The sequence below is a fragment of the Lipotes vexillifer genome, unplaced genomic scaffold (genome assembly GCF_000442215.2).
Source record: "Lipotes vexillifer unplaced genomic scaffold, Lipotes_vexillifer_v1.1 scaffold2000, whole genome shotgun sequence".
NCBI classification, from domain to species: Eukaryota; Metazoa; Chordata; class Mammalia; order Artiodactyla; family Lipotidae; genus Lipotes; species Lipotes vexillifer.
The window spans coordinates 762,449-777,774 of record NW_006770731.1 but is presented as its reverse complement, the minus strand read 5'-3'; the positions used below and the strand labels follow the sequence as shown (position 1 = coordinate 777,774).

The 15,326-nt window shown below is 53.5% G+C and overlaps 1 protein-coding gene across 2 annotated transcripts in view; it reads left to right on the top strand.

The window, feature by feature from the left end:
• The first annotated feature begins 301 nt into the window (after positions 1-301).
• GAD1 (glutamate decarboxylase 1) overlaps positions 302-15,326 on the top strand; it is a 41,234-nt gene continuing 26,209 nt past the window's right edge. Inside the window, exons 1-5 of one of the 2 annotated variants that reach the window (XM_007446346.1) lie at positions 302-667; positions 2,130-2,274; positions 5,645-5,707; positions 11,359-11,517; positions 12,854-13,096. In XM_007446346.1, coding sequence (XP_007446408.1) covers positions 2,193-2,274; positions 5,645-5,707; positions 11,359-11,517; positions 12,854-13,096 — 547 coding nt within the window. In that variant the 5' untranslated portion in view covers positions 302-667; positions 2,130-2,192. Of the gene's footprint in view, positions 672-2,129; positions 2,275-5,644; positions 5,708-11,358; positions 11,518-12,853; positions 13,097-15,326 lie in introns of both variants that reach the window. The other variant, XM_007446347.1, reaches the window with a different exon arrangement.

Genomic DNA, 15,326 nt, shown 5'->3' with positions numbered 1-15,326 from the left:
TGTCTTCTCGAAGATATGGTAGTGGAGAAGAAAGGGAGGGAGAAGCGCTCAGCGAGGCAGAATTCTTCATAGAAATTCCCTCTTGCCTCGCCTTACCCGACACTCTGCCTATTTCAAAAAATATAGCGTGTTGAGTACGGTCTGGATTACTCATAGGGCTTTCTTTCTTTTTCTTTCTTTCTTGCTTTCTTGCTTTCTTGTTTTCTCTTTCTTCCTTTTTTTTTTTTTTTTTTTTTTTTTTTTTTTTTTTTTTTTTTTTTTTTTTTTTTTTTTTTTTTTTTTTTTTTTTTTTTTTCCGGGCGCAAAACCGTGATCTGGATTTATAATCGCCCTACAAAGCTCCAGAGGCGGTCAGGCACCTGCAAGGAGCCCCACCGCTCTGCCGAGCTGCCCCCGCAAGCAGCGGCCTCGTGATTCCCCTGCTGAGCCGGTCCCCGCCTCCCCACTCCGCCTCCGCCTCCCCCGAAGCCAAGAAGCCGCCTCTTCGGATTGCTCTTTTCTCTTCCTGGAGCTCCCGAGCGGGACGGTGCTAGCGAAACAGAGGCGGCAGCTGGAGGTGACGCCGGGCAGATTTACGCCTGTGGCAGAGCCGGGCCGAACCGGGCGGATTGCTGGGCGCTACGCAGAAGAGCGACCGGAGCGCACGGCTTGCTGTCTCCCAACCTAGGTGGGTAAGCGCGCGGCCGCCCGTACCTTCCCAGTGCCCAGCCGCGACTGTTAGCTGGGTCCTCTTCACCCGCGGTTTCTTGACCAATCCCCACCCCAGTGTCTGCCATCTACCCTCCCGAGCTGAGTGCGTCCCACCCGCCCCAGTCCTGGCTCTCCGTTCCTGCGCGGCGCAGAGACCTCAGCCTTCGCAATCGTCCTATCCCCATCAGCGAGATTCATGCCCCGGGGACGGACAGAGGCTGAGGCTCGCGCAGAAGTGGAGCGAGAGCGATTTTCCCCTCCGCTTCCCGGCTGCGAGCTCCGGTCTCACCAAGGGGCTCCTGGCCAGCAGCAGACGAAGGCGCGACTCAGAGCGGTAACCTGTTACTTCCCCAGAAGCCCCGGCCTCCCCGCTGCCTGCTCTTATGTGAGAGTGCGCGCGCGGAGCTAGATGCGGAGTCCTATGCAGGGTCTGGAGGCCGTGGCCGGCGGGCGCTACTCTGCAGGCTCTTAGATGTACCCAGATTCGCCCGCACTCTCTGTCCCTTGGCCTTCGGAAGCCATCGCACCAGCGCCGAGCGCGGAGCAGGGGCGCCGCGCACCTATCCTTGTCTGCCACCTCCCGCGCGCTGGGCGCAAGTTCGTTTCCCCGGTGACGTTCCCCTTTCTTGCCTCTCTCACCCTCTCCGGGTCTGTACAGCGAGAAATCCGGGGACCTCAGAGAGTTGGGTGGAGAGGAAATACAGAAACAAGGATAGAGCCCCGTTCTTGGCTTCGAGATGACTCAAAGCGGGTGGGGCAAGAGGGAGACAAGCGAGGTTCCGACTCGCTGCTTTCTGGCTGTCTGGGCTACAAGGTGACTGTATTTCTACCCCAGCCAAGTCCGAGGGAGAACGTAAAGACATGGACCTTTTTGCCCCTCTCACCTTGTCTCACCAAAGTCCCCGGTCCCCGGAGCAGTTAGCCTCCTTCTTTCCAGGGAATCAGCCAGACACAACAAGGGGAACCAGACACCGAGCCAGACGTGCCCGCCCCGTGCGCCCTCCTCCCCCCCAACACCCGCCTGCCCGCCCGCCCGCCGGCTGCTGAGAGCCCAATAGTGCTTGTCGCGGCTAGGCTGGAAAACCGCGCACTGAGCCTCCCTAGCCCTCCTAGCCCAGTCCCCCGCACCCGCGCGACCTGCACCGGCCTTGGGCTCCTCTAGTCTCAGCGCTGCGCTCCAGGTCGCCCCGCCGCCAGACTGGAGAGCCGCCCCGGGCTACGTTGCGGGCGCCCGAGTCGCCAGCTCGCGTGCACGTCTCTTCCGCCCCCCGTCCCCAGCCCGGCGCACCCGGACCTGGCCCGCTGGCTGCCGTTCCTCTAGCCTCTCTCTCCTGAGCCCGGACTTAAGCGGGAGCGTCCGCGCCCCCGACCGCTCTATCGCCTCCCGCGCGCCGGGCCCCTGAATCCCTCCCCCGTACAGCTCTCGCTTCTCTTTGCAGCCTGTTCCTAAGCCCGGCCGGCCGAGGACCCCGGACAGCAGAGGACCGGGGACAACCGAGCAGATGGCGTCTTCGACCCCTTCTTCGTCCGCAACCTCCTCGAACGCGGGAGCGGACCCCAATACTACCAACCTGCGCCCCACAAGTAGGTCCTGCTCCAGTTTCCTATCAAATGGACTGCGGGGAAGATGGGGGCGCTGGGACGTGAGGAGGATGCGCTGGCGGAAAGGGAAGGGGGAGCGCGGAGATGATGGAGGCTAGAAAGAAATGGGGCCCTGACCCAGGTCCCGACCAAAGGTCGTTCGACTGCCAGGGATGCTAGGCGATTCCAGGGCGCTAAGGCAGTGGGAACCACGCAGGGTCGGAGCGGTGGCGATCCTTGGAGGCTTCGCTGCGGGGGAAGGACGCGCGGCGAGAGTGTTGTTTTTGTTGTGTTGTGTGTGGTTTCTTTGCTAGGTGGGACGACGGGGGTCAGCGCAAGGGGCGGTGTGAGGAGCTGGGAGTCTCAGCGGGAATAGAGTCTTCTGTCTTCGGCTTTCGTTGAGCCGAGATCTGACCCCTCCCCCCCTTTACCCCTGCGTTGTGCTCGAACTCTATAATCAGCGGAAATTTCGACGTTAATTGCAGCTTTTAGAAAACTCGGGGTCCCTAATTGCTCCAAATTTGCGTCGAGCTATTGACGAGTGAGGAAGAAGCCAGGGGAGAGAAAGGAGCATAAAATGGTTTGAGATTAAGCCTCGACATTTTAGACAATTAATTACATTTCAGAGACAAAAAAAAAAAAAAAAAAAAAAAGCGGGCAGCATCCTGAGTGGCAAGAAGTGAGGAAGCAGGAAGAGTCCAGAAGGTTTGCCAGGGCGGTAGGAGAGAGCAGCCCTCTCTTTTCTCCAGGGCAGGAGACCTGTCAGCAATGAACACCTCTCGAAGAGAGAGGAAGAAAAGGGGAACCAGATAAAAGCGGGTGGGGAGATGTATGCTTCCCCACCCTTAGCTCCGTGCGGCGAGTCAACCCATTTCCAGAATCTGTCTTTAATTCGGATTGATTTCCAGCATCTTTGTAGAAATGTGGAGATGAGGGAATTGTTTTCCTTTTTCCACTTTGGATGGAAATGCGCTCCCTCCAAATCCATGAGCTCCAGATAGTAACAGCCCCAGAATTTCCATATAAAAGGGCTTAGGGATGGCATTGTGGTTAGAAGGAGGGCTCATTGCTTCGCTTTTATAGCACTTTCTATAAAGCTTGAGAAAACATCAATTGTTCCCATCAACGAAGGTTGGCGCAGGGGGGTATCGGGTAAGCCCTCTATCCAACCCCTAGGTGCTGCCCTTGGCTTCCCGGCTGGAGGCCTTCTCTTAAATTCTTAGGCGGCGTTCCAGTTCCCTTTGCAGCTCCCTCCCTCCGCCCCCCAGGCAAGCTACAATTACCCACACAACAAAGAGGGGCTCAGGAGAGCCGCCAGCCTTGGTGGCGCGAGAGCCGGGCACTGGCTACCAGAGCTGGTCGGACCAGGCCAAGAGAAACGGGAGGCCGGCGCGCCTTTGTCTGTTGCTCTGGCCCTGATGGATTTCTTTTCCAGTTCTCTCCACATTTCCTGCCCCTTTCTTTGCTGTCTGGCAGGGGTGGGCGGCCGTTGTGTTCACCCACCCTCGAGTCCTGAACCCCTACTGCGCCCCTACTTCCCAGAGGCAGCCAGCAGCGGAGCCCATGTGCCCAACCGCGGGTCCCAGACCCAGCAGAGGAGCTGACCCGAGTTCGTTCAAGGCCGGGCGCGCCCGGAATTCGCCAGGGCGGAGGGAAGATAGCCGAGAACTGGGCCCAGGAAGAGCCTACAGCACCTGTCCTGAGAACGCAGCCGCCGGCCCCGACAGCCTAGCCGCCGTGAGCGTTCTAGGCTGTGCGCGCACGCCTGGCTCTCCACCCATCCTTGCCCTCCCTTGCAGACACATCCTCGCCCGCCCAGCTGGCTCTGCTTCTCTGCCCCGCCAGGGTCTCCTGGGAGGTGGCGTTGCTCAATTCGCACGCACAACCTTACTCGACCTCTGGCTCCGGCGACGCCTCCTCCTTGTTCTCAGCCACTCGGTCTTCCCTACTCTGGCCTCGTCAAAGGATCTCTCTCACTTCCTCTTCCCATCTCTCTTTCCCTTTCTTTCACTGCAATCCCCAACTCTAAAAGGCAATGCCATGGGTCTGAACTCCAACGCCACAGCTGAGTGACCTTGGAAAACTCTCCTAGCCTCTCTGAGCTTCAGTGTTTCTATTTGTAAAGTGAGTCTTAGATTAACACTCCTCTTGCTTCATAGGGTTATGAGGATTAGGTGAGATGGCGTTTAAAATGAAAGCACTCTATCGGATGAAAATAGCTCTTTACCTGCCAGGCATTTTTATTAGGGTTTAGCTTTCGCACCGATTGACTACTGTCTGTTGCAGGAACTCCATCTGTGACACGCTCTCTCACTGACGTCGGGCTAGTTCTTCTTCCCGCTGGGGCTCTGTTGTGCCTCGGGTTTAATGGATGTCACCCTCCTTATCACAGCAAACACTCGCACCCGGCTGAAGGCACCGGCCCGGATGGGGTGGGGGATGGGAGTGATTGGAGGCGCCTTGCTATGAGGAATCTGAGGGGAATTTCAGGCTAGGCCCACTACACCGGCTCGCATGCAGGCTCTGCAGGCACCCCCGTGCTTCTGGCTGGAAGTTGAACCCCGAGGGCAGGATAGACACTGAGGAGTTTGAGAACACGGCAGCGCCTGAATCTGCGATTCAGACCTGGAGAAAAAGTGTCTGATTCCCTCCGCTCCAGATCCGAGACGTCCGAGGGAAGGGTTAATGAGGGGCATGTTGGGAAGAGGGGGCAGGGGATGAGACCCGAGGCGCACTATTGTCTTGCCGCCGACTCCCCGGTCCCACTGAAGAGCGGCCATGCCAGCCCGACCATCTAGTCAAATACTATTTTTCACCCAATTAATTCCTGATCTCTTCCGCGACCCCATTTCATGCCAGTTTATTTTAAGCTGCCACTCGGCTGGAGACCCGCCAAGAAATTATTAGATGTGTTGGTCCCAGATGTCTCTGTGTTCCCTTTCCCAGCCGCTGTGGTCGCCCTTCGAGTCTGCGGGGTGGAAACCAAGGGACAGGGCCTGCGGGTGGGTGTTGGGCAACTCGAGGAGCCGGGCCTGGCCCTTTGCACCTGTGGTCAGCCCTGTTCCACTCCGACCCCGCCTTGGCGGCTACCCCATCGTGGTCGCTGGGAACCGCGGGTGGGGCGCTGGGTGCGTGGCCTCTCAGAGACACTGTTCTGTACCTGAGGTCGGAGCAGGAAGGGACTGTGATGGGGTCTCGGGGGCCACGAGTCTCCCCGTCGGCCCAAAGATCTGGCTCTTAGCTCCTTTCGGGAAAGAGCTTTTTAATGAGGCGCACTGGCAAAGACCTGCCCCTACCCTCCCCAGAAAACCTTTGCCCTCGATCGGGTGCCAGACTGTCGAGCCTCACTGATCGCACGTCTCTTGGTTTCTAGCGTATGACACCTGGTGCGGCGTGGCCCATGGATGCACCAGAAAACTGGGGCTGAAGATCTGTGGTAAGTGAAAGGGCCGGCTGAGGCCCCAAAGGGGCTGCGAGGCGAGGGGGCTTTGCGCGTTTGGGAGAGTGGGACGTACGCGGAAGGGAATCCTGGATTTTGGGTCTGTTTTCTAGTGTCTACAGCCCCTACGCCCGGCAGAGACGCTCCTCTACTGGCCTTGACCTTCCTCTGCCCTCTCCTGACGTGCCCCCGAGGGACCTTTTCCGATGGGGGGCCCTGGGCTACTTGAGACCTCGGGGCTCCCCTAGCTGGGCGCGAGCACAGCGCCCCCGCGCGGCAGCCCCGCTCATCTTGCCCGGCGCTTTGGCTGTTCTGACCCATGCGCTCTGCCTACGCGACGCGAAGGCGGCATAAAAAGGGTCCGGGTTTACTGGAGAGCAGGCCCAAGGCGAGACATCCGCCTTAGACGGTAGCTGGCGCGTCGTATTCCTTCCCTTTCCACCATCGCGCGTTGAAAGTGGCTTCCTCGGCTGGATATTTTTGCCCGAGATGTCAAAACGGATTCAGATTTCGTTCTTTGAGGCCTTGGAGGCCAAGAGAATGGATTGCCTGCAGCCCTCGGTGGCCTACCTGGAGGAGGTGCGGGCGGTGCAAGCTAGAGGGTTTGAGGAGCTTGCCCTTGAAGGAGAGGAGGGAAGGGAAAGGGGGCAGAGGGGGCGTGGGGCCTCAAGATGGAAAGTGGGTATCGGGCACGATTTGCTAGAGAGGAAGGAAAATAGATCTGGGAGCTGGACGGGAGAAAGAACTGCTCTCCGGAGACGTAAGGATCTAAAATGAAAACGCCCAAGGGGTGTAATTTTTTTTTTTTTTTTTTTTTAAGGAAAAAGGGAGATTTGTTCGAAGGGACACAGCTGAGTGGCTCCAGCTGAACAATGAGAACTTGCTTTCCTTGCTACATTTCACCGTCTAAAATTTCTAGCCTTATCGGGCCAGAAAATACGGACGTCCCCGGTCAGGGGGTGGAGAGGCGGGGTAAGATTAGCGAGGGGCTTATTAAGAGGCCATCCGTCAGCTGCTGCGCGCTGGAGATAGTGGTGGCGCAGGCGTAGGCACGCCCGCCCAGCCCCGGGAGCGCCCGAGAGTGGGCCGGCGAGCCGGTGGTCTCCAGGCCTGATCTTCCCAGCTGCCCTGCATCCCGGGGCCCCAGGGAGGCGAGTTTGTGGCCGGAGCGAGAGGAGTTACTTGGCAGCTTTTGGGAGTCACCCTCCCTTCCCCGTCTTGCGGCGCGGCGCCCTCCCTGCGTTTCTGGGGCTCTGTCCCCTTGATCCCAGAAGCAGCTTTACGGTGAGGAAGGACTGCTCGACTCCAGGACCTAGCCGTTTTGCAGGGAAAGCCCAGCCCTGCGGCGGGGAGGCCCCGGGGTTTGGCCCTCTCCCCAGCACGCGAGGCCCGCGGGGCGAGGCCTGGGCCGCGTCCCCGCGCGGGGGCAGCTGGCGGCAGCCGAGCTTTGTTCTATAAATAGCCCCCTTCTCCCAGCCGCCATTCCCGGCTTAATGGCCCGTTTCGCGCCAGGTCCCTTCGGCGGCCGCGGCGCTCGGCTTCAGCAGCCGTCATTGTCATGCAGCCGGGCAAGCAGAACTGAGCGAGCCCTGGGCGCCCGCCACGGTCGAGGACAGGGTAGGGGGAGGCTTGGGGTGAGGGCTGCTTTCCTCGCGGTCCTAGGCCTGCCTAGCCAGCGGCCTTCATCCATTCCCATCCCCGCTTCCCGGCCTCGGCCCTGGGCGGTGCCCCCTGCTGCCCCGACTGCAGACCCTCAGGGTCTGGGGAGAAGAGATGGTCTAAACGCCGCTTCAGGGACACACCCGAAGTGACCCGAAAAGGTAAAGGGGCAGGAGCATCCCTGGGTCCGGGAATAGATGTTCAGGCACTGGGGTACGGGAATTGGGGCATAGAGGTTTGCATCAGCTTGCCCTGAGGGAGAGCTCTTGGGCATTTGGGGGCTGCCATCCTCAGGGAGTTTCTTCTCTGTTTTTACCCACCTCCCCAACATTAATGTCAGGAAAGCTGAAACACCTGTGACAGGAGAGGGCTGGTAGTGTGTTGAGGGGAAATTGCCTTCTGCTAATACGCATGCTTTGGGGGCCACAGGTTAGGAGGATTTACAATAGGTTTGATTCTGAAAAGAAACTAAAACAACAGGAGGATTTGTTTTCCGTACTTGGCGCCAACTCTGGCTTTCCATTTTAGTCTAGTTACCTGAGGCAAAGTGCAGTCTTTGGTTCTGACTTGAATCCGCAGACCCCTCCCCTCCTCCACACACAGATTCCCCCACTCCCTTCATCCCAGACCTTCACGGGCTTGAAAGGTGCCCTCTTGACCTGACACTCTCCAGGTTGGTTTGACCTTTCACCTTAAGAGAGTTGAGGGACTAATGGTCATCTTCTCACTTCCAGATCCATTGCCCTGGGGGACCCATCCATTGCCCTTGCCAAGATTCCATCCCACCCCCTCTCCTACCCCCTCTCCTGGATCCTACCCTGTCTCCTGGAAGACAGAGCTGCAAGGAAGGCCCCTGGTCTCACCGGTGTAACCCTTAGCTCCGGAGGCAGAATCCCGTGGGAAAGCAGTCAGCCAGAAGACACCCAGGGTCTTTGCCAAGAGGTAGAGAGCTGGGTGGCTACAGGCATGATAGCATGACCTAAATCGAAGGAGATGCAGGGAGCCCTAAGTTCTGGCTCTGGGCTCTGCTAACTTCCCAGTGTGTCCTTGGGCCTCAATCACTTCTGTATTCAGAGGTCCCAGAATGGCTGCCAGTTACAGCCCCTGAGCTGTTTTATTTAGCCCATGCAGTGTTTGTGTTTGTGTGTGTGTTTAATTTTGTGTCAGTCACCAACTTTTAGATATACATTTCAAATATTCTGTATTTATTATGGCTTCTCTTGAAATTAAAAAAAAAAAAGTTTGAGGTGGGGGAGAGATCTGGCAGGGTACTTATAGCCCAGAAAAATCAGGAAAAGAGCCCCTTCCTCTAGGGAGATGCAACTCCATGCTACAGCTTGGTGAGAGACAGCAAGGGGGTTGAGCTTCAAGCCTCACTTGCCCCCTTGGCCAGGTGCCCTTATGCCAGGCTCAGTTTGAAACCCCACTTGGAAACAGCCAGCTTGAACCAGGTGCTCTAGTTCCTCACACCTCCCCCCCATCACAGGGCTGATTAGGCCTTTGAGTTTGGGGGCAGCTGTGAGGACCAGCTGCAGGATTGCCCCTTGGCTCATAGGTGGAAGCTAGCCAGGGTGCTACGACCGGGCCAAAGCTCACCGCAGCTTCGGCTCCCCCCCCACCCCCGCTTGCCTTTTTGCCGCTTAAGAATGTTCAGCTAAGTTACCTTAAACTAGGTCCTTATAGCTGAGGTATAGAGCAAAAGGGAGTACAGTCTGCTTTAGTCTCAGGGACCTCTGCTTCCAGGACCCCTTGCTAGCCAGGGAGGTCATCAAAGCACTGTCCTCAGTGTCATCCACCACCTCATTATCCTTGGAGAAGCATACGAACTTCCAGAGCCTCTCAGAGCCCAGAGAGGCCCGGCTCCTTGACCTTATTTTTGAGGCTCCCAATATTTTAGAAAACAAATACCTTCCAAAAAAGTGATATTCCAAAAATAATATCCATTAAGTGTTTATATTAACAAATTAATGGGTTTTAACACAAATTATAATGCAATATAAGTGTGCTTTGCATAGGATAGTTATAAGATGTATAGAAAACACTAATTCCTTGTGCACTCCAGGAATTGTGGTCCAGGAATGGGATGCAGGTTTAAAGTGTCATAATTGGCATCTTTCATTCCTATCAGGACACCTCTGGGAATGCCTGTGAGAAGAACTCCTTTGGAGATAATATCCAAAGCCCAAATGCAGGTCCTATGTCCTTTCCCACCTAGGAAAGGAGTTGCTAAGGGGTTTCAAGGCAGAGACTTTCCCAGGGAGTGAGTCAAAACCAACCAGAGGTCAGAGACCTAAAGAGCAGGAGTTCAGCTAGGCAAGACCTCGCCTCCACTAGGGCACGTGGACTTGGTCTTTTCAGCCTGCCTGAAACAAATTCCACTGCTGCCTGTTTGGGTGGAGGGGGGCAGTCTCACTCAGGAGCCAGGTGATACTGCATCCCTCTGGCAAATGAGTGTTAGCTTCTCATTTTGGACTCTGGGGATTTGGAGGAGGAATTCAGAAAGTAGGAGCAGAGGTGAAGGGGAGGATGCACCCCCCATCTTTATATCCAAGTGTGGAGCTCTATTATAGTGTATTTCCCCCCTTCTGATGTCCTTTAGAGTTTTAGTGATAAGTTTTAAAGGTGCTGAGAACAATAAGGCCTGGTGCCTCTGCCTTCCTATTCTTCCCTCCAAAAATAGACCCTGCTTCTGTGTGTGGGAGGATTCTAATCACTGCAGCTTTCCCCCTGCACCCCTCCTTCCTCCACCCCTCAACACTGAATTGCAGTCCTGGGGAAGGAAAGCTGAATTCCCCACATTAACTTGCCTCTCGTGGAACCTCCCGGGACTTTCCTCCAAGCCTGCCTTGTGACGTATGTGACTCCCCAAGGATCTTGGTATCTACAAATACAGCTTTGGGGTCACCACGAAGCTTAGAACTTTCTTCCTCTTTTCAGGGTGTTGCATTTCAGACTAAGATTGAGGCTGAATTGGAGGAGATGCTGAAGGAAAGGGCGGGTCTGCAGGTCCCGAGCCCCAGAAGGGACAGGTGGAGGTACTGAGAGAGGAAGTGTGCTTCTGGTTGGCAGAGCCTCAGCCTTTTCAGCTCAGCCTGCTTCTGGGTTTGCCACTGGTAGTGTTTGCACTGCTCACCCTGAGGTGAGGGTGAGGAGAGATTTCCACTCCTTCTGAGGGGCAGGGAGGAGGTGCTTTGACTCCCACCCTGGGCTCAGAGTTCATCTCTGTGGAGTTCTTGGATGGCTGTCTAGCTTTATTACATTGTTGGTCACCATCTCCCAGTCTGCAAGCTCCTGGAGAAGAGGGGATCTGTCTGATTTATCTTTATCTGTCCCTGGTCCTAAATGCTTAGTAAAGTCCTTTTCCACAATAGGTGCTTAATAAGTATTTACGGAATTAAATGTCACCACACATAAGATTTTAGGCTTTCTTGTCTCTTTCTCCAATACCTTTATTTAAGGAGAAGGGGTGGTACAGGGAAAGCTGCTCTTCAGTTTTGGGTGAGAAAAATTAAACTTACATTCAACCCTGGTAGCATTTACCTGGAGTCCAAGGAAAGCATCTTCCCCAATCCTCAGTGCTGGTCTCACCCCCTCCTCCCTCTGGTTGCACAGCCCATAAACCCAGAGGTGGCAGCATCCTCTCCATTTGTGTCCCTTCCCTTAAAGCCCCATCCTGGGGCTGGTTACTGGAGTGGAAGCTGTCCAATTGACTTAACTCTGTGTTCACTGTCATGTTCAGAGAGGAGAATGGGCTTCACTTACTGTTTTTCTCTCTTGCATGACTGGGTCTGTGCCACTGATGACACTTGGTACTGCCCCCTCCCTGCTTGGAGGTGAGCAGTGCCAGAGCCCTTACATATAAAACAGACACTCAGCTTCTATTCAGGAAAAGTGAGAACCCTGCTTGGAGAGTCAACCTGGGCCAGCAGCAGACCCTCCGAGGCTGGGAGTTTGGTGCCCTTCCTCTGACCCCGCTTCTTGTACTACAGGCTTCTTGCAAAGGACCAACAGCCTGGAAGAGAAGAGCAGGCTTGTGAGCGCCTTCAAGGAGAGGCAGTCCTCCAAGAATCTGCTTTCCTGTGAAAGCAGCGACAGGGATGGCCGCTTCCAGCGCACAGAGACCGACTTCTCCAACCTGTTTGCTCGAGGTAGTCCCCACCCCCACCCCTAGTGCTATCCAGTAGGTTGCTTATTGGAGTTTCTTTACTTTTTCCTGAAACCTTGCTTCTTTTACAGAAAAAGTCATTATTCTCTCTGAACCATCATGAAACTGCTTTCCCAACATTTGAATATAATATACTCCCTCCTTCCCTATTGCCCAGGTCTCCATCATTTGAAAGCTGGATGAGGGCAATCAGTAAAACAGCCAACTCTAAAGATACTTGCAGGGACAAATACACAGTCATAGAATCTCAGAATCCAAAGAAATCTTTCATATAAGAAAATCCAGCTATTCCCTCCATAGCATTTATCCTCCAAGGGTGGTGCCCACAACAACAAAAGCACCCTGTAGGAAGCTGTGTAGCTGGGCCTCATGACCGAGTGCTGTCCTGAAGGTCATTTTCCTTTTGAAGATCTTTCACTCATTACTGCTGCCCCTACAACAACAGTCTAAGGAGTTGCTTTCCCAGTCTTTCCTGACCAGCTCAAAGGTAAACCCACCCCCCTCCCCCTTCCATGAACTCCCCTCAAGCCATGGAGGCCAAACCAGAACAGTAAACAAGATTCACTAAACCTTGGACAGATAATCCAAAGAATAGACACAGAGCATCATATACAGCCAGTCTGTTCTTGAGCTATGGCTGACAACTTCATTTGGGGCCCCCTATAGCTTTCCCCGCTGGCTACCCCCCAGCCTGACTCTACCTAACACAGGCCGGAACCCAGAGTCACCTTCTGGCATCCCAGAGGCCAAGCCCTAAAAGGTAAGGTCAAGAGAGGGGCAGGAGTTCCCTCTCCCACCTGCCTGAGCCCCACTTTCCAGTTCTAGTTTTCTGTCCAAGGACAACGTAAAGAACCATCCTCTTCGGTGTGACCTCAGCCTCTACCCACAGAAGCCTCACCCGCCACCAGCAACAGATCAAGCACATCATAACACCAAACCAAATGCCCAGTATCTGAGCCAGATGTACAGAGACACACCTGGTACTAGGGGAGCAAGACAGATGCCCCATCCATCACACGCCTGACAGGTGCCCAAATGGATAACTGCAGGGGCAGGCTGCTCGTGACTTCTCAAAGCGTTTCATTTATGAGCAGCCTAACTATCAGAAACTCTGTGAACCCCCAGAGAATATATGCAGCGCTTCTGTGTATACGCCAATGTACATTGTTCTGGGGAGATGGTACATCAGGTTCTTAATGCATGCATATCCTGGAAGAAAATCAGTCCTCTAAAGATAAGGTTATTAGGGATTTCTAAGCTGACTGAGGAAATCCGGATACGAGTCAGGTGATAACCACTCATGGGCTTCCCCCCACCAGATCTGCTTCCGGCTAAGAATGGGGAGGAGCAAACTGTGCAGTTCCTGCTGGAGGTGGTAGACATACTCCTCAACTACGTCCGTAAGACATTCGATCGCTCCACCAAGGTGCTGGACTTCCACCACCCCCACCAGCTGCTGGAAGGCATGGAGGGCTTCAACCTGGAACTCTCTGACCACCCTGAGTCCCTGGAGCAGATCCTGGTTGACTGCAGAGACACCCTGAAATATGGCGTCCGCACAGGTAAGGGTGAGAGCCAGGTGGACACGCAGTGGCAACCTTGGCCTGCGTCAGACCTTTGCCAATTGCCAGGATGTCAAAGTCACGTTGAAGGAGAAACACAAACCCGGGTGAAGGAAGGCAGCAAAGCGCTCCATGACCTCAGAACCACCAGACGCAGTGACAAAATCCCATCATTATTTATTGTTGTAAAAATAGATTTAAAAGATGCAGATACATGGTGCTGTGTCAAGTTCTGTATAAAGAGTTTTAATTCTTGGTTTGAGGCTATTCACAGCCTAAAGAGAGCAGAATGATCCATTCTCTACCTCTTCTCCCGCTTCCATTTTCACGCCTACATCATTCTCATAAATCCGACCCTTGCCTTCCCTGAAACTGGGGAGAATTGGGCCCATTTCCTTTTCTTTCTGTACTAGTTTCCTAGGGCTGCCACAACCGATTACCACAAACTGGGTGACTTAAGACAACAGAAATTTATTATCTCACAGTTCTGGAGGCTAAAAATTCAAAATCAAGGTGTCTGCAGGGCCATGCTCTCTCTGAAGACTCTTGGGAAGGAGCCATCCTTGTCTCTTCCAGCTTCTGATGGTTGTGGGAATTCCTTGGCATTCCTTGGCTTGTAGATGCATCCCTCCAATCTTTGCCTTCATCTTCACATGACATTTTCCAAGAGTCTGTGTCCGGGTTTCTCTCCTCTTTGGATTAGTGCCTACCCTAATCCATATGGCCTCATCTTAACTTGTTTATATCCACAAAGACCCTATTTCCAAATAAAGTCACAGGAATCAGGGGTTAACACTTGAACATATCTCTTACAGGACACAATTCAACCCCCCACACCCTCTATTTGCTAGGCCCAAAAGCCACACACTTACACACCCTTTGCATTCTACTCCATCCTCTGGAGTTCAGGTGTCCTGAGGCACCAAATCCTATCTCCAACAGGGAGCCCTGGAGGACACCCTCTTGCCTCCTTTCCATGTTATAGGAACTCTCTCTACTCAGCAATCCTGGCCAAGTGGTTACTCTCCAGTTGCCTCAAGTTCAAGGACTTTTGGGATCTCTGTCTGGCTCTTTCTAAGCCTAGGAATCAAGCAGTGGTTTCTTCTCCCTACCGTCTTTCCCCACTGCAGCCTGGCTCTCCTGAGCCCTTGGGCAGACTGATGTACAGGAATTGGCAGTCCATAGCATGGTTGTCCCCACAGAGGAGCCCCTGAGGCCATGACTGGTAGCCTCTTGTTCTTTTTTCTTTCTCTCTCTCTCCTTTATTATCCTGCTCACTCTTCCTAGTCATTTGAAGATATGACTGTGGAGGGTGTCGTAATAGGACTGAGTAAGGCTATTGGATGTCAAAAACAAGGGTTATAATGAAATAATGAGGCTGGCCAAAGAGGCATTTTTAAATAATGAATCCCAAACAGCTTTTGAAGTCTGCCAACACCACTGGTATAGGTGTAGCTTCCTTGAATAACTGCAAGATGGACAAGACTCAATTATATTACAAAGTCTGTGTTTGATTTTTAAAGAAAAGCATGCTCAGCAATTTAGTTACATCTCACCTTGATCTGATGGCTAATCTGTTCCTGGTGTAGATCAAGTTGTTATTTGGCTAGGAAAAAAAACAGAATTCTCCGCGTATGTTTTAGCTTGACTAGCTTCGGTCCACTATTTTTATTTTGTCAGTTCACGCCACAAACACTATCAGAGAGATGAGACCATGTATGTTTATCATAAAAGCTCAGAATAGTGTTGCCCCTCAAAGAAAAATACATGGATTTGTCATAATAGCAGCTCATATCACCTGCAAAACTGAAGTATCATGTGGTCAGAGAAGCATGGACTCTTACTAGAGTCGAGTATGTGAATCCAATCAGATACTTAGCCTGGAGCCGTTCGTCCCTGTTCCTTCAGAGCAGCTTCTAGAAGCAGATATTTGCATTTGTAGAGTTCATAGTCTTCAAGCAATGTGAAACCTGCATCACAGGGTGTTGACCCTGGCAAAGTGTACTGTTGCTTTCATGGGAAAACACATTTCCTAGTTGCTGGTCTATAGTTTAGATGTAGTTACTGGAGCAATAGAGTAAACCCACAGGTACTCTGCAATGGAAGTGGAAGATATTTTTTAAGAGTATTAATGCAGAGCCAGAATAATGAATAGGGCTTTAGAATGAAAACATACTGATCTGGGAAGTGTCTGTGGAGGGATGATGATGGCCTTTGGAAATTTCCCTAT